The sequence below is a fragment of the Cetorhinus maximus genome, chromosome 16 (genome assembly GCF_964194155.1).
Source record: "Cetorhinus maximus chromosome 16, sCetMax3.hap1.1, whole genome shotgun sequence".
NCBI classification, from domain to species: domain Eukaryota; kingdom Metazoa; phylum Chordata; class Chondrichthyes; order Lamniformes; family Cetorhinidae; genus Cetorhinus; species Cetorhinus maximus.
This window is the reverse complement of record NC_135894.1, coordinates 5,519,091-5,536,263: the sequence shown is the minus strand read 5'-3', so window position 1 is coordinate 5,536,263 and position 17,173 is coordinate 5,519,091. Positions and strand designations below refer to the sequence as shown.

At 42.5% G+C, this 17,173-nt stretch overlaps 2 protein-coding genes across 3 annotated transcripts; both read right to left on the bottom strand.

The window, feature by feature from the left end:
• Positions 1 to 6,092: 6,092 nt before the first annotated feature.
• Positions 6,093 to 12,547, bottom strand: LOC144691325 (uncharacterized). 2 transcript variants are annotated; one of them, XM_078559328.1, is made up of 4 exons: positions 12,370 to 12,547; positions 9,588 to 9,695; positions 6,739 to 6,849; positions 6,093 to 6,212 (listed from the first exon to the last, which is right to left on the bottom strand). In XM_078559328.1, exons 1-4 carry the CDS (start codon positions 12,485 to 12,487, stop codon positions 6,094 to 6,096), a joined length of 456 nt encoding a protein of 151 aa, XP_078415454.1. In that variant the 5' UTR covers positions 12,488 to 12,547; the 3' UTR covers position 6,093. The 2 variants fall into 2 exon arrangements, with proteins under 2 accessions (XP_078415454.1, XP_078415455.1); XM_078559329.1 differs by lacking the exon at positions 12,370 to 12,547 and adding an exon at positions 11,878 to 11,922.
• A 163-nt stretch (positions 12,548 to 12,710) lies between these two features.
• LOC144692026 (scavenger receptor cysteine-rich type 1 protein M130-like) lies at positions 12,711 to 15,723 on the bottom strand. Its single transcript, XM_078560584.1, has 4 exons — positions 15,523 to 15,723; positions 14,223 to 14,537; positions 12,916 to 13,233; positions 12,711 to 12,832 (listed from the first exon to the last, which is right to left on the bottom strand). The coding sequence occupies exons 1-4, from the start codon at positions 15,569 to 15,571 to the stop codon at positions 12,711 to 12,713; spliced, it is 804 nt and encodes a 267-aa protein (XP_078416710.1). The 5' UTR covers positions 15,572 to 15,723.
• Between the last annotated feature and the right edge of the window lie 1,450 nt (positions 15,724 to 17,173).

Sequence of the window (17,173 nt, the reverse complement as noted above, 5' to 3'; positions counted from 1 at the left end):
TCGCAAGATGACCACCAGTGCATCCACCACTTAAAGGGCGACTTCCCCAATGACACTGGGACGTAGACCATCAGGCCCCGGGATTCCATGGGCCCTCAATCCCATCAATCCTCCCAACACCAATTCCGTGCCCATACTGGTACCAGACAGCTCCTCCCTCTCACTCTATACCAAGCTACCCAACATTTCTGTCACGCCACCTGCGTCCTCATTTATGAAGTCAGAACCAAAATATCCATCTAGTTGGTCAGCCACCCCTCCGTTCCCAACCATAAATCCCCTGTTTCTGACTGTAAGAGACCCGCACGTGTATCCACCAACCCTTCCCTCCTCACATTCTGTAGAAGCGTTAACAGACAGCTGATATTTTCCCGCAAGCCTACTCTCACACTCCACCCTCGCCTAATTAATCAATCCTCTGGGGTCTTCCCCTGATGAACTCTAAAGTGCTCCAAATCCTCATGTCTTATTCTTTTTTTCCCTCCAACTTGTCTGCCTCTTCCTTGGAACCAACACTATCCCCAATTTCCTCTGTAAGCCATGGTTCGGACACCATTTCTATCTCTCCCTTGTGCCAGACATGAACAAACTACTGCTGCAGCCCACAGAAGCGCCCCCCGAATACCCGTCACTGCCCATCCACCGTCATCCCTCCAAACAACGTTTCCAAATCCAGCATAGGCAGGCCGCATCACATACCATCGTCGCCTCCTCCATTAACTTTCAGGGCCCTTGTTTCAGAATCAAATACGTCACTCTCTATCATCATGAAGAACTCCACCATCTCATAGTCGCTCATCCTCACTGCTGAAGAGTGAAAGTGTAGAAGGACTGGATGTCCGCGGAAGGAGAAATGTAGAGGGACCGGATGCCAGGGGTGAGTGAGGTGGCCTGGACATGCTAGATGTCCGGCTGAGTAATGGGAACGCAGACTTACTGTGTGCCTGGCTGAGGGATGAAAGTGTAGAGGGAAAGTGCATGCTGTTGAGCGTCGGATGTGCAGAATAACTGCATGCACTGGTGATGGATGGAGGTGAAAAGTAACTGCCGGTCGTATTGCGGGATGGAGGTGAAGTGAGATTGGTCTTCCTGGTGAAGATGAAGGGATAGAGGTTCTGAATACCCTGCTGGTAGACGGAGGTGCAGAGGGAGTAAATTTCCTCGATAGGCATGGAGAGGTGGAAGGACTGTGTGCCCTTGAGAGGGATGGAGATGTGGAGGGATTTGATTTCCTGCTGGGGAATTGAGGTGTAGAGGAACATGTTATCCTAGAGAGAGCATGCTACGCATAGGCACTGCAAGACCTGGCGAGTGATGGAGGTAAAGAAGGACTGAATGTCGTTGTGAAGGATGTTGGCATAGTGAAACTGGATGTATTGTTGAACAATGCATGTTCAGAGGGACCAGTTGCATTGCTGAGGTATGTGTGTGTAGACGAACTGGATGTCCTGCTGATGAATGGATTTGCAGGGGGAGTGAATGTTGTCGTGATGGATGAGGCTTAGAGGGATTGGGAGACCTGGTGAAGATAGAGTTGAAGGGGGATTGGCTGTTCTGCTGAGGGAAGAATGTATCACTTTTTTATTCTTTCGTTATGCGGGAGTCAGTGGTAAATTCAGCATTTGTTGCTGATTCCTAACTGCCCTTTAATTATAGTGTTGCAAGGAAGGGAATTCCAGAACGCTAAACCATCGACAATGAAGGAACGGTGATACAAATGTACTTCAATGGCCTGGTTTTGTAGGGGAACTGGAAGTCCATTGTGAAACAGAGTTAGTGAAGGCCAGGATACTGGATAAAACAAAAAAAAACCTGCAGATGCTGGAAATCCACAACAAAAAGAGGATTACCTGGAAAAACTCAGCAGGTCTGGCAGCATCGGGAAAGCCAGGATACTGGAAATGGTTAAACATGTTGCGTAATGTCAGAAGAGAATTTTAAATGTCTTTCCAAAGATTAGTGATAGGAAGAAGTGGGAATGATGTGTCGGACAGCGACACCATTTTTATAAAGGCATCTGCGTGATCTTGCATCACTAGCTAGGCCACTATATCCTGCCCATTGCCAATTGCCCTGATATTTACGGTGGGAGCCCAATTCCTGTGGTGTAGATACATTTTCTGTGCGGCTCGGAGGGATTTCCAGTAATTTTGCCCATTGGCAGTAAAAGAAGGAAGAGCGTCTTGAGTGTTACGGAAATTTGGAAGGATGCGGAATATGCTCGAGTACAGTGTGGCATGAGGGTGAATTAGTTTTCAGTGTGCATAACTCCAGCGTACATGGCGTCTCGAGAGTGTCTGGGGAAGCGTGTCTTGATGTCAACTGTTGGTGTCTCGCTACAGGTGAAGACTTGGACGAAATTCCAAACTGCTGGTGATTCCGATCCGGCAGCTGGAAGGTTGGCAACAAACATCAAGTGCGATTATTTTTCCACCAGCCTTTCAGAGAAGAAAGAATTTTGGCCCTGAGCGTACAGAGCACAGCAAGTTCACAGGGACAGAACACAGAGTGCTACAGCTGAGGGTTTACTTAATCACTCCGGCCCATGACCCTTTCACAGACAGGAAAGATGAGCATTGTTTCTCTCTCAGTCTATGTTATCTCATTAGTTGAACATTTTTTCTCTATTTTGTGCTGTATTTATTATAATGGTGGCCCACAGCATGTGGTCATGCCTGATACAATCGCCAACCTCATGGAACTATAATAACTGCTGCTGGGGATAGTGCACGGTGATTTGTTTCTCCTGAGTCAGTTAGCACTGAGCTCCAATGATGGGTAATTGAATAGTTATTTTATAGATATAAAGTATTGGAGACATATTGAATTCTGATTGTTTTCCTGCCTCCCTCCAGACTCGATAACCCGAGAGTTATATGTTGTGCTGTCAAGCAACATCGTGTTGTTTTGAGCTGCTATGAGAATGTAACTCTCTGTGTACCCGGTATGTGGCAGTCTAGAGAGAAAGTACACTAAATGGATGTATAACAGATATTCCATTTATTTCCCTGTTCTAATACTTCTTTTTAAGGCATTTGGGAAAAAAACAACTCTTAGAAAATGGAGCTGAAATTAAATTGTAATGATAGTCATCGGTTCTTCAATTCTCTTGATGGGTTGTATTGTCGATACAGCGGAGTGTGGTACAGTTTTATTATATACATGAAAATGCGCGAAAAATCCCGTTGTCCTACAATTCTGATTAGACAGTATTTATTCATACTTTTTAAGATAATTTATGGATTTAAGAAACGAATCTAGATGTCTCCACACAAGGTAACGTTGTTTTTTTTTTCTCAAAACTTGTTTATGTCGGAAAGGTAAGCATCTTCGAGATGGATGTATTTTTTTGAAAACTTAAGGGCGTTCCCTCAGATTTTACACAGCGAGTCACACGCCTGGGGCTTCGCATCCTCGATTTGTCGATGTATTTTACCTGAAAGATGGGTTAAAATAGTATTGCTTTAGAGAAAGTGTTGCAACTATGTCCACCGTCATCGAAATGAAGGCCACGCATTCATTTTCTTCTTCAGAATGTTTCCAAATCAACTAGATTTTTTTTTGTTGTTGTTGTTTCCAGAGAAACAAAAAACAGCAAGTTCTCATTGATAATTTCAGCATCATTAAACGCATCGGAACAACTCCATGTAATGACATGGTAAAAACCAGTGAGGGCTGCATACTCCCCAACTATGCGGAACAAGCTTGTAGCCGGTAATGAAGCATTGGCTTTATCAGTTTAATGTATATGTTGTAAAGTTTGAGCAACACCCTCACTGCTTTCTGGGGACAGATTGAGCGGGCTTGTGAATGTTTCACAGAGGACATTGTCATTCATATCAGGAATTGGAGGAACCGATAAGGCGTGATCAAAAATAACCTGAGTGTTTTGCACTTAGGATGAACATATTATTGATTAATAATGGGCTGAGAGCGGGTGCATTTCCGGTGTCTGGTGTGTGTGTGTGTGTGTGCGCGCGCGAGTGAGCATGTGTGTGGGTGTGTGACAGCAGCATGAAGAGGTTAGAATTAATTTATTTATGAGTGAAAGAGAAATGGTGTTTATTTTTGCCCGGGCTGTGTTGTGCCGCTGTGAGGCAACAGACGACGTCCTGCAAAGTCTGATGATTCATGCTGAGCACTCGACGTATTCCCGCTTGGCGTCCGAACAAGTGAGAAAATCATAGCGAACAGCATTAATTTTATTAATTACTAAAGCCAACTCGAGCCCAATCAGTCTACTCTCCATCATCAGTAAAATCAGAAGCGTCTCATGCTTAGCAATCTCCTGCTCAGTGACGATCAGTCTCGGTTTTGACGGGGTCACTGAGCTTCATTATTATTTTCGACCTTGGATCAAACATGGACAACAAATCTGAACTGCCAAGGTGAGGGGACAGTGACTGCCTTTGAAATCAAGGCGTTATGTGACCGAGCGTGGCTTCAAGTAGCCTGAGCAAAACTGGAGTCCTTGGATCAAGAGAAAGGAAAAAAAAACTCGCAGTTGCTTGGAGTAATATATACAACACAGGAAGATGGCTGTGGTTTTTGGAGGCCATGGATCTCAGTTATAGGGCACCACTGCAGGAGTACCTCGGAGTAGTGCCCTCGGCCGAGTCATCTCCAGCTGCATCATGAATGACCTTCCTTTCATCAGAAGGTGAGAGGAGGGGTTGTTCGCTGTAGATTGCACAATGATCATTACCATTCACAACAGCTCAGGTTCTGAAATTGCCCATGACCAAATGCAGCACAATTTAAACAATATCAACTCTTGAGCTGACATGTGACAAGTAGTTTTCACTCCACCAAGGTGCCAGACAATTACCATCTCCCACAAGGGAGAATCTAACCAAAACCCCTTGACATTTAATGGCATGCTCATCTCTGAATCCCTCGCTATCAAAATCTTGGGGCTTACAATTGACCATTCATTGAACTGGAATAGCCAGTTAAACACTTTGACTACAAGAGCATGTCAGATGCTTGGAACCCTGAGGCGAGCAACTCAACTCCTGACTCCACAGAGCCTGTACATAATCGACAAGGCACAAGTCAGGAGCATAATGGAATACTCTCCACTTGACTGGACGAATGCACGACCAACAACACCCAAGAAGTTCGACAACGTACAGAACTAGGAACTCTGCTTGATTGATACCCCTTCCACAAACATTCCCTCCCATCACATCGAAGTTATGCTCCTCTTGAGGTAGCATCAATGTTCTCCACCTGTAGGAGACACTGCAGAATCTCACTAATGCCCCTGTGGCAGCACCTTGTTAGCGCCAGATCAGGGCCATTTAGTAGGATACGGGTATCGCACATATGAGATAACCACCATTTCGAATGTCCCTCCATGTCACAAGCCTTTCTGATTTGGAATTTATCGCCTTTACTTAAGTGTCGCTGGCTCAGAATCCTGGAAACCTGTGATCAACAGCACTACGCGGGTACCTACAATAGCGGGGCTACAAAGCTACAAGAATGCAGCTCACCACCACCTTCGAAAAGAGAATTGTGTTCGGGCAATAAATTATGGTCAAGCCAGTGACGCCCATATCCAATAAATTAATGAAATAAATGGTGTCACCTCAAGAGGAGCATACACCTAACAAAGCGTTGTTCCATCGCCAAAAAGAATGAACTTTAAAAAATATCCAGTTCATTCCGCAAATGTGAGCAGGTGAGGGAAGGAATAATCAGAAGTAATCATCTACTCCGAAGTCAGTGGCGGGAGGTGGAGGAGGCGGGTTTCTCCCAAGAGGAGGAAAATCAATTTAGGGATGTTTCCAACGCATCCCTGAAGAGACTCAGCTAACCCCGTGACTTATCTGAGAACGCTGTTGGCCGCAATCCAACAAACACAAACGTGCATAAACTAAGTCGAGATGATGGATGGAGCGCACAACCCTTCGAACGACCTGTCTACCCAACCATTCAAGCATCGCGTATCCCATTAGTGAGAGACTCCGCAGATCATCCAATGGACTATCAGGCATTTCAGAACCGATATCAGCAGAGAGCAAGAAAGTAACCAGCAATACAGAGGAAAGGCTGAGAAAATAAATAAATCTCTATCTCACCCAGATTTCACATATCACCGCCCGCACTTTCCCGTGTGAACAAATCATCATGAACACGGTCCAGCAGCAATTGATCGCCCTTAACATCATTGTCTGTAGTCTCAGCATCGTCGTAATCGCGGAGAGCTGGGAGGAACAAACGACTTACATTGAGATTAATTGCTAACAATGAACAGTTAGAATAACATTGAGACTTGTCAACAAAACAATCAGAGGAGAGGACAGTCGTTCTATTGCGCTAATAGGGGAGGGAGCTTAAAGCGTGGAGAATTTTTGGAACCATTCGCGTCACAGTATTTTTATTTTATGTTTTGATGTCACGTGTCTCACTGACCCAATGATCTCGACGGCATGCATGCACATTTCACAGACTATTGGACCTTGTGATGAAACTAATAAGATGATATGTACTCTAAATGAAACTATTTCACGCCTTTATATTATTGAGTACAATCACATGATCTTGAGATGATATTGTATCAGCCTGAAAGTATTTTACAAACGTTTTTATCTAAAGTCACTGTAATAGCTGATATCATCGTCCGTGCAACTTAATGGTGTATTCGTTCCTTTTAATACTTCATATTCGATTGTACATATTACTGAGTGTGAAGGATGAAAACCAGATGGTCGGAAGTAAAAGTTTACCCACCCTGATTACTGGAGGAGTTCTCGTCAGGATTTTGCGATCCAAGACTTTTGAAATCCAAAATGTGGCTGGTGTAATATTCGATATGATTGAGCGAATCAATGGAAGCAGAAACTGTTAAAGAATGGGGCAAAAAATACTTTCGTGCTTGGATCATTTATTTATGTCATTATAGTGCCATCACGGTACAGAATTATTCAGACCATTGGAGTAGAGGGTAAAATAAGTAACCCCCTCCCCAAAACTCCTCTTAAATTGCATTTTCAGAGACGTTAAATCCGTCCCATTTGACGGAGGAGAAAGGAACTCATGGGCAATGGAACCAAAAAGAGACCAACAAGCATTTTTTGATTCTTATTTTCAGCATTTTTGGATTCATTTTACTCCTAACACGGTTTCCGTTCTTGTAAAGTGCTTTGAGCCTCATCAACTACTCCTCTATATCTTTAAAAATATGCTGACCAGAACCCTAAATTATACTCCAAATTCCCTCTAACTAATGTTCGACCGAGGTTCAACAGAATAATATTGTTATTGAAGCACTTCTATCCAGAAATAAAATACAATGTTAGTTTTGTTTTTTTACAGCCTGACCATTCTGCATCGATTTAATTTCTTTATTCGTTTCCCTGAACTCCTGCATTCCAGGATTTTAATATTTAATTCCGATTCATTGTTATAGATCGAAAATTAATTCTTACTTTATATACTAGATTGAAAATCCACATAATTACTATCTAGAGATTCATTTGCTGATTGTATGTTCTTTGCCGCAAATTTAATAATGTCTGTTTTTAAAATGCTTTCACTACCCTCAGCCCACCACAATTTGGTCAATAGTTAAGTTTTGAAAAAAATATCATTTTTATCAAAAGTCTAAATCGTTCAGATTAATTTAGAACAACAGTAATCCCAGCAGAGACGCGTTTTAAATACCCATTACCACTTTCCTCCCCCGAGATAAGTACCTTGTGTACCACACTATGTTTCTTGCCTTGCAGGCAGCAGGCTACCCATTCTCATGAGGTGTCACTTGAATCCATGTAAATGAAATGAATAAGAGCAAACAGTGCTTTTCATGATCATCAGATGTCCAAAGCTTTTTACAGCTAATGGTTACTTGTGATGTATCGTCACTGTTGAAATATGGGAAATGCAGCAGACAATTTGTAAACAAAAAAACTTTCCACTGGCAATCACAGCGATGTGCTAATTAGCAGATAACCTGACTTTGTGATTTTTCTCAAGAGATACATATTTGTCAGTATACCGAGAGCAAGTCTAAATTCTCCAGGAGAAGACATTTTGGTCACCACTTAAACAACAACTCTGAAAGAGAACACTGCGAAGACGGCATCAGCCACTCATTTCTGCACCACAGTGTCAGCCTTGATATTTCTGAACAAGTACTGGAGTGGAACGGGATGCCGAAAGAGATTGCCTCAGAAGCAAGATTGACACCCAAAGAGCAATAGCTGAGATGTAAACACTTGTCTTATCCATCGGTATATGAAGTGCACAGTTCCAAAAATTATTTATCAAATCCACAGAATGTATGTCCTCCCTGCTAACCTTATCTGTGCTGTTACCTTTTTGAACATTTTGCTGAAGTTGCTAATGTGAGAGTTCCCATTATGGAGTATATGCTGACAGCGCTTTTGGTTGTTTGATGCAAATTTGTACCCTTTTCCTCCTTAGTATCAGTTTAATTAATTTTTCTCCAACCAACGTTCGGACAACGGATCTTTCGTCCCTGGACATTTTCCTTCTCCATATTAAATTGTACATTTAATGTTAGTTATCCGCCAGGATCGTGGCACTACCACCACTTGCAATGAATTGGTTAATTACTGTAACTGTGCCTCTGCTATCATATAATATTTTTCCATAATGAATGGACGCAACTCTTCTGCCCCGTGCTTTTTTTGGTAAGATTATTTTTAACTTTCTTTTTAAATTGATTTTAAATGTAACGTTGTCACTCCTAACCTAATTTTCGATCGTCATGCCCTCTTACCCCTGGTGAATAATAAAATAATGTTGTTGATTAAAATCTCTGATACTTCATGAACGTTGCTTTTATTCTTTCAGTTCCTTTTTGGAACACGGTCATGCCATACTGACCTAGCCTTACTTTGTGCCGTTAAATATTGTACTAACTTGCGAGATGATCCACGATCCTTTCATTGATTAGTCGTTATTATCACCATAATTACATTGTTCATCTTTCATCGCTTTCTCCCTTATCCTGCTTTGCCACCAAGCCACTTCCCATCATTGGTATTCTTCCCTATGTTATCGTTATTTCCTTTTATCCTTGTGCTCTTGTTCCCAATGGTTTGCCCCAGTATTTATCAAATTCTTATTAGTTATTGAAATATGTTCCCCTGGATTCACTTTGAATGTGTATTTTTTTCATTATAGATATTCATAATGTTGCACAAAATAATTCCCGAATATGATTCCCGGCCCCTGAGATCAGCGGCCCTGTAGACTATCATAGTTGGGGAGAGTGGATTGCATTTTCTGTTCAATAATCCTCTCTTTGTATAATTTAGTCAGTCAGATACCTAATGGAGGCAGTGAGCAGTCCCTTTGGAATTTGGAAACACCGACCTGCTCCCTATTTTCCGCCAAATGGCAAAACACCCTTTGAGCAATACAGAATTTTGGGAAATTTGAGAAGCCCATTACTCTTCTCACATAACAGTAGCACACGGAGATAGGAAACTTTCACATGAGTAAAGTGAGCGGAATGCCTGTCGGGCCCATTCATTGCCCTGACTTTTAAAGGGGCTAAACGGAAATGAAGTTCCCCAGTGCTGATTGGAAGTGCAATAGAAGTTACAAACCTGAACCACGGGTCAGAGCGGGATCCTTGACAGGCGGAATATTTTCAATTTCTTCATAAATTGCTTGGTACAAATCAATTGGTGAATCCCAACTGCCAGTGACATAACCTGATGGAGACAATGCAGAGGGATTAACATTTTGTTGCGTTTTACCTTTGTTTAATGATAAAATGTTTGCAAATAAAAACACAAAACAGACGGCGAAAGTGAATGCAGAATGTCAGTGAGCTGGCTACGTAGGATTTTTTGTTAAGTCGTTTTTTTTTAAGTGAGAGTGCGTATCAATACGTGTGTGAGAGAGATAGAGAGAGACAGAGAGATATAGACGTTATGTGTGTGTGGCTGTGTCTGTGTGGGCGTGTGCGTCTGTGGGTAACCGCATGGACACGTGTTCAACTTCACCAGACTAGGGAAAATTTAATTAAGGTTGGAAAAGACGAAATGAGGCGTTTTTGGGAGGAATCAATTCCAGCTGAAAACTCTGTTGTGAGACCCAAGGGGATTTTAGCTGAAGAGAAGCTGGGGAAAATTACTGAATTATGCTGACAGCATCAGGTTGGAAAGACGAGTGAGGAGCTGACGTTTCTTTTATGTATCGCAACAGTATTAAAATTAATTTGCTGTGCGCATCGATCAGGAGTGTTATGGTTGTTCAGATCAGAGTAGTCAGTTATGTCAGGGTACACAATATTCATAAATTGGTGCCAAAAATCCCATCAAAGTCTCACGACTCAAAATTACGGATCGATTCTGGCTATTGAGCTCGAGATTGGGCATCCGGGCACGGAAACGGAAGGAGTGGATGTACACTGATTGGATAGACTTCGATTGACGGAAACATCATGACTGGGCACTAAGTCAAAAATGCTTCAAATAGCCTACAGATCGATGGCTACAACAATTAATTGACCTTCAGACACAGTAGCAGTGGAACAATTAGGACTGCAAATGTGGACAGTCAAGTGACTCTTCCGTTTAAATGACACATTTAACTGTTTGACCGAGTACTTTGAACGAGAATACTTGCTAAATCGGTTAACATTAATTTCCAACATGACAAGTGACATTCAATGGAAAAGGGCAATAAAGTGAATTCTCGCCAGCGAATGAGGCATGAAGGCACCTGAAATAAAAACTGGAGCCAATAGGATTCAGGCGGAAAATCTTCGCTGCTTGAATTCAGAGTGAGCACAAAACAAGGGAGTTGCGGTTGTTGGACCTCAAACTCTTGCACTACTTGGACATTAATACAGGAGCTCCTCAGCATAGAGTGCTAGGACCAACGATCTTCACCTGTTTCATCAATGACCATCTCTTCATCTGACGGTCATGAGTAGGGATGTCCGCTGATGGTGGCACAATGTTTATTACCAGTCTAGAATCCTCAGCTACTGCAGCAGGCCATGTCCACATGGAGTCAGACATGGACCATATCCAGGCCTGACGTTCATAGTGGTGAGTAAAATTCGCGCCTCACTAGTGCCAGGAAATGGCCATCTACATCAAGGTGTGATCTAACTGTCAGCCTTTGACAATCAGAGGCATCACCATCACTGATTCCCCCGCTGACAACATCCCGGGGGTTTCCATTGACCGGAAACTGAACTGGGCTTGTGATTTGAATGATTTGGTGACAAAAGCAGGTCAGAGGCAAGGAACCCTTCTGAGGAACTCAACTCCAGACTAGGCAAATCCTTTCAATCATCTACAAGGGACAATCAGGAGTGTTCTTGTATATTCTCCACTTGCCTGTTTGAGTGCAGCTACAACAAAACTCTAGATGTTTGCCCCCATACAGAATAATGCTTTCCGCTTTATTGGCACCATGTCCACAACCAGTCACTCCCCTCATCATCGACTTATAGTGGCAGCAGTGTGTACTGTTTACAAGATGCACTTGAAGAATCCAGCAAGTCTATTTGGACAAGACCAACCAAAACCACATAAACAACCAAGGATAATGACAAGGGAAGCAGAGACATGGGAAAACCACTTCCTGGAAGTCACCCTCCAAGCCTCTCACCATTCTTATTTGCATATTTGTCGCCATTCCGGCATGGTCGCTGGGTCAAATACTTAAACTTCCTCTGTAAAAGCATTGTAGGTGTACCAACGCAACATGGATTGCAACGGATCAAGACGGCATCTCCTCACCACTTTCTCAAGGGAAATTATGGATGGGCCATGAATGCAGGGCTACCAGCGAGGCTCAAATATCATTCATGAATTGAAATAAAAAATAAAAATATCCGAGATTTAATGTGAAGTCAGTGGTAATATTTGTCCTCACCTTTCCTTGATGATTGTCTCCGCATTACCATAATTAGTGCGATGAACTCACAGAACAACAGGATCCCGATTGTTATACTGATCACAAGAGGGATAGAAGTGATATTGTCTTCATGTTCTTAATGAAATGTTAAAGAAAGATTCAACTGTGACACAGGATGCTATGTATTGTTAAATAGTCCAACATTCTGAAACACTAAGATTAACTTCAGAATTTTTTATAAAAACAAGCAAATGTCAATCATATCAGTTCATTCTGGACATTAGCCTTGACAGGAATACTACTTATTCATGAGACCAACCTGCGGTTGTGGACGGAGAAGCAGCCAACGACAATTCGGGACCTATGGTTTATTATGCAAAAAAAGATAGAACATTAATTTAGAAAGTCATCTGTTGTTCATCGTTTACGAATTCATGGGACATATTGAGCGAACAATCACCAACTGCCAATCTCCCGGCCCCAACCCGCCCCGTTCTGCACTACCCTTACCGGAACAAATCACACTGGCGTCTTCCTTGTGATCACAGTCAGGCTGAGCAGACGCTGAAGAAGGACAATCGGAGAGAAATGATTCGCTTCCGGTACACCTCACCTCATCAAACCACATGTCACCTTCACCCTGGCCAAAAGCGGCCCCTCCTGCGGCAAATAGAGCAGACCCACAACCCAGCTGTCTGCAGACAACACTGGCACCGGCCATATCCCAGGAGTCATCACACACCGTGCCCGTGGTGTTTTTGCACTGTATCTTCACTCGCCCGGAGCAGCTGCTGTTACCTCCAATCAGGCGCAAACCTACGCCCGAATCTGTCAAAGATAATCAATCACTATTATTTCTGCACAAAAATACAGGTATACAACTCAGATAATTGATATAATAAAGCCGATAGATCACTTGATTGTCGACCCCAATCCATTTCACTTTCGGGTTGGTCCTTCGTTATCTTTCCTCCTGTTGGGGAAGGAAACGTGCTGACTCATTTGGACATCAATGAATGAATTAACAATCTCATATTAGAAGGTTTGTTTTGTTACCTGAACATAAAACGCCTGCATCTCGTCTGTGATCACAGTTGTGTTGTCCCCACGGGTCTGTCCGACATTGCCAAATGGTCGACTCGTGTGAAATACATTCTATCTCATCGAGCCAAATACGTCCTGATCCTTCTCCGAATGACCGAGTGCTATAGTCAACATAATCGAGGGGGCCGCACTGTAGCTGTTTACAAATCATCTCAGCATCATGGCTATCCAGTGCGTCCCAGCACACTGTTCCCCAGGTCCCATTGTAGAACACTTCCGCCATCCCCTGACAGCGATGCTTTCCATTCACCAGCCGCAGCTCCTTGTGTTCTATCAACGAAATAAGAAATCTCCAGATGTTTCCAGTGATAAATTGAATCAAGTCAACATTGCCCCCTGAACACAAGTTGTGCCAGATGTGTTTACTGAATAGAGATAATTATTCCAGAAATGTAACAATGATGCATGTACAATCCAATTATATAATCAAGGAGAATCAACTCAGATTTCAAAAGAGCGAACTATACATCTTCCAATTTATTGAATTACTTGAAGAAGTTTCAGAAAGATTATGCGGAGATAATAATGTCTATGTAATCCACATGGATTTTGAAAACAATAACTTTCGAAAAGTTTTCAAACATCAGAATTAAGGCTGAGATCAGGGAAAATGAAATTATCAGCACCGTATTAAAAGAAGAGCCAATAAGCAACAACGCAGGATTTCACTTAGAATAGCAGAATTTGGAGCGTGCTGTGCATATGGATTAATGCTGGGGGTCACATCTGTTTAAGATTAACATACTACACTTGGCATTTGGAATTGAAGTAAATGTTCAAAATGCACTAGGATTTGCAGTTAATACCAAGACAGACTCCACTAACTGCAGGAAGACGTTCAGAGACGGCAGGATAGCCGTGTCGATGCCGATTTTTTTTCATTGCTCATTAGAATAAAGTCGTGCCTTTTTTGGACAAAGAAACACAAAGAGCTAAACAAATTGCGATTTCAGGGGCTTTTTTTTCCACTCTCTATTACCCAGATAGAAGGAGAATGTGGAACATGGAACATGTACGTTTGGTGGGGCGAATTGTGGTGATGCCTTGAATGTGACGTCTGATAAAGACACGAGAGGAAAATACAGATGGAATACAGCTCATGCCAGATGAAATGATGTAAGATTATGAGCAGAACAAGCAGCTATAAGACGCGTGAGCAGAATAAACCGTTGACATGCATTTTCTGCGCCATTCAGTAAAATACCATCTGTGTGAATCTTCTTGAAGAAAGCAAATGAGTTCATTTAGGTCACCCGTACCTGAGCACATAATCTTTACATCTTCTTTATGAGAACAGTCGTGGGAACCCCAATATGCAGAGGGACATTGCCAGAGATACGATTCCTCCCCTGAACACTCCAAGCCTTCCAGCCAAACTGGACCTGAGCCTGGTCCACAAGAGGCAGGAAGTGTCACGGCCAATGCCTTTCCGCAATGCAGCTGTTTGCAAACTACGTCAGCGTCTATCAGATCCCAGGAATCATCACAAACTGAGCCCCAAGTCCCGTTGTAATAAATCTCCACTCGTCCTGCACATGGGCTTCCACCGTCTGACAGCATTAACTGTATGTGTTCTGATCCAAAAAATACAATGTTTATGAAGAGGATTCGATTACGCATTTATGTCATAACCCAATTGAAACTATTGGATATTATCCAGCAAAAATAATTTTAAAAATATTTCACTTGACTATGACAGCTAACTGTTTCTATAGTTGAAACCATGTATCTCTAATTATTTAAAATTTATAGCGTGGAATGCACAAATATTTCAAATATTCCCACACCTGACTCCTACGATATTTTGGCTTGCAGTTCACATATTGTGTGCTCAATGCTGTGTGCCCTGTTTCAACCTCAATTAAACTTTTTTGTATTCATCGTTGCACCCAAACTACTTATGAACTTCAATTGTACACAGTTTATTTTTCCCTGCACGCATCTCGAACCCTTATTTCACTCGATTTCTGAATATCTCGCTATTTTATGTTTATTATATTGAAAAAAATGCTGTAACTCCTCAGGAGGTCTGGCAGCATCAGTGGAAAAAGAAACCAAGTTGACTTTTAAGAAAGACATTTCACAGAAGCTCAGCCTTCTGCTGCTGAAAGGCCTGTAAGTACCTGGGTTTTTCAAGGATGGAATAATCCAGAAATCCCATGAGCGGCCTCTTGCCCTGACCAGTATGTGAACTGCAATTCTATGAAAACGTTGTTAAATTAACACAATTTCGCACCAAGTTGTAAGGCTCCTCCCGACACCACCTCACCTCCGCCTCACAACACCCCCCGACCCGCGCTAACAACACACTCTCCCAACCGTGCAGTCAGAATTTCCTGTCTGAGAGATAATTGAGAATTCGGTCGTTAATAAATGCACAGCTAACATGCAAGTGCTGTTTGTTGATCAGTTCTGTCCGTGCCCACTCTCTCCACGTTAGCCCTCCAGTGTTAAGCAGTTAGGTTAAAAGAACTCGAGGAGCAAGTGACGTATATTCACACCACACTCCTTACTAGATATTTCTATGTATGTTCCTGTAAAATTGAACTATTTATTCACCTGAACACAGAACTCCGACGCCGACACTCTCATTGAGAGAAGAATTCATTGCAAATGAGCTGCAGTTGCGGAGATGCAATTCGTTTCCTCCACACTGGACATCATTCACCCACACAGGCACTTCACTCTCTCCATAATTTGAAAAGATATAAGCGGCACTTGCGTCACCACATCCTAGTTGCCTGCAGACCACGTTAGCATCATTGATTTCCCAGAGGCTGTCCTGTACTCTGCCCCAGCGACCGTGGTGGTAAATTTCCACCTGACCATCACAGCGGCTTCCCCCATTTGTCAATTTCAGTGACCAACTTTCATCTACAAGAAGAAAGCCGTTGAGAGCAAGGGTTAACGTTCAAAAAAAATGCACATTTGATTCAACATAACCGGGGCAATAATTATTCAAGTAAATGTTGTGACCGTGGTGCCAAGGTGAGGCAGATCACTGGGACCCTGCTGAGCGCTCTGATGCGGTAGGGTGAGCAGTGGCATTCGTGCTCCGTTAGTGGAGCAATTTCAGAGGTAGGAAGAGGGGTGTAGTCCTACAGATGATTTTTAAGGATATTGCAAACAATCTAGTAAATTGCCATCAACGGAATAATATCCTGATAATATTAAAATATCCCAGCACAACGCACGAGCGATAGAACTGATGAACGTCGCCGGATAAACGGTGCATGAGAGCGCTAATCAAGCTCATGTGACTTTGTGATCTGTTCTCATGGACTCATAGACTCAGTTCTGTGAAGAAAGGACCAATGGATGTTTTCATGTGTTTCAGATGCAAAGGTCCGAGGGCAATGTCCGTCTGGTTTGTTTGTTGGACAGTTCAGAACTAATTTGGCTGGGATATGGGAACGGGCAGATAATGTTAGAGAGAAAAACCAAACTGCACAGAAAACTAGAAAAGAAAGATTGCAATAACGGAGGAAATAATGTGGTGTTATTCAGGATAAGAGCAATAGGGGTTGTATAAGGGCCTCAATTATATTTACCATTCAGGTGTGTGAACATACATTGTAATAAATGATTTTCGTGACGTGCAGGCTCTTTTGCAGGTGCAAAAATGGAAAATTGGCTTAGACACGTGCAGGACGATGCAAAAACTCCAAGGCTCCCTGGCTGATTAAAGAGGTGGGGATTAAGGTGAAGCAGAACAAAATATATGCATAGGATATTGAATTTGGATAATGTAAGTGAGATCCAAGATTAATGTACAATATCCAGACCGTATAAGAGAGTCCCACTAACATAAAACGTGATCTTACAGTCTTATATAGGCACAAAACCGACACCAGGAAGGACATCGGCATATAAAGGCTGATGTTTTGGCTCAGCTGCTGAGTGAGCATTTTGAGTATGTTTTTGCCAAGGAAGAAAACGCTGCTCAATGGTGGACAAAGAATAGGCAGAAGAAAAAAGAAATGCAATGGCTAGATATTTATAAAGATGACGAATTGGCTTGGGCAACTGTTGTTGAATTTGACACGACACTTGGATTGGATGAGATGTATTCGAGGGGCATGACCTGAACTGAAATCCCCAGATAATGGTCATAATGTTCCCATCCTTCTTCAATGCCGATAACTGATGTTTCCAAATATTATACCCTTGTTCAAGAAAGGGTGTAAGGATAAATGCAGTAAATTCAGAC

Bases quoted from the DNA above. Each gene is read 5' to 3' on its own strand.
- LOC144692026 (XM_078560584.1), bottom strand. From the start codon at position 15,571: ATGAATTCTTCTCTCAATGAGAGTGTCGGCGTCGGAGTTCTGTGTTCA. The intron at 13,234-14,222 runs GTACGGGTGACC...TTTCGTTGATAG, and splicing joins TGTAAAGATTATGTGCTCAG to AACACAAGGAGCTGCGGCTG. The intron at 12,833-12,915 runs GTAACAAAACAA...CTTCCCCAACAG, and splicing joins TGCAGGCGTTTTATGTTCAG to GAGGAAAGATAACGAAGGAC.
- LOC144691325 (XM_078559328.1), bottom strand. From the start codon at position 12,487: ATGTGGTTTGATGAGGTGAGGTGTACCGGAAGCGAATCATTTCTCTCC. The intron at 6,850-9,587 runs GTTTGTAACTTC...ATTCTTTAACAG, and splicing joins CGCTCTGACCCGTGGTTCAG to TTTCTGCTTCCATTGATTCG. The intron at 6,213-6,738 runs GTGGGTAAACTT...TGTTCCTCCCAG, and splicing joins GAACTCCTCCAGTAATCAGG to CTCTCCGCGATTACGACGAT.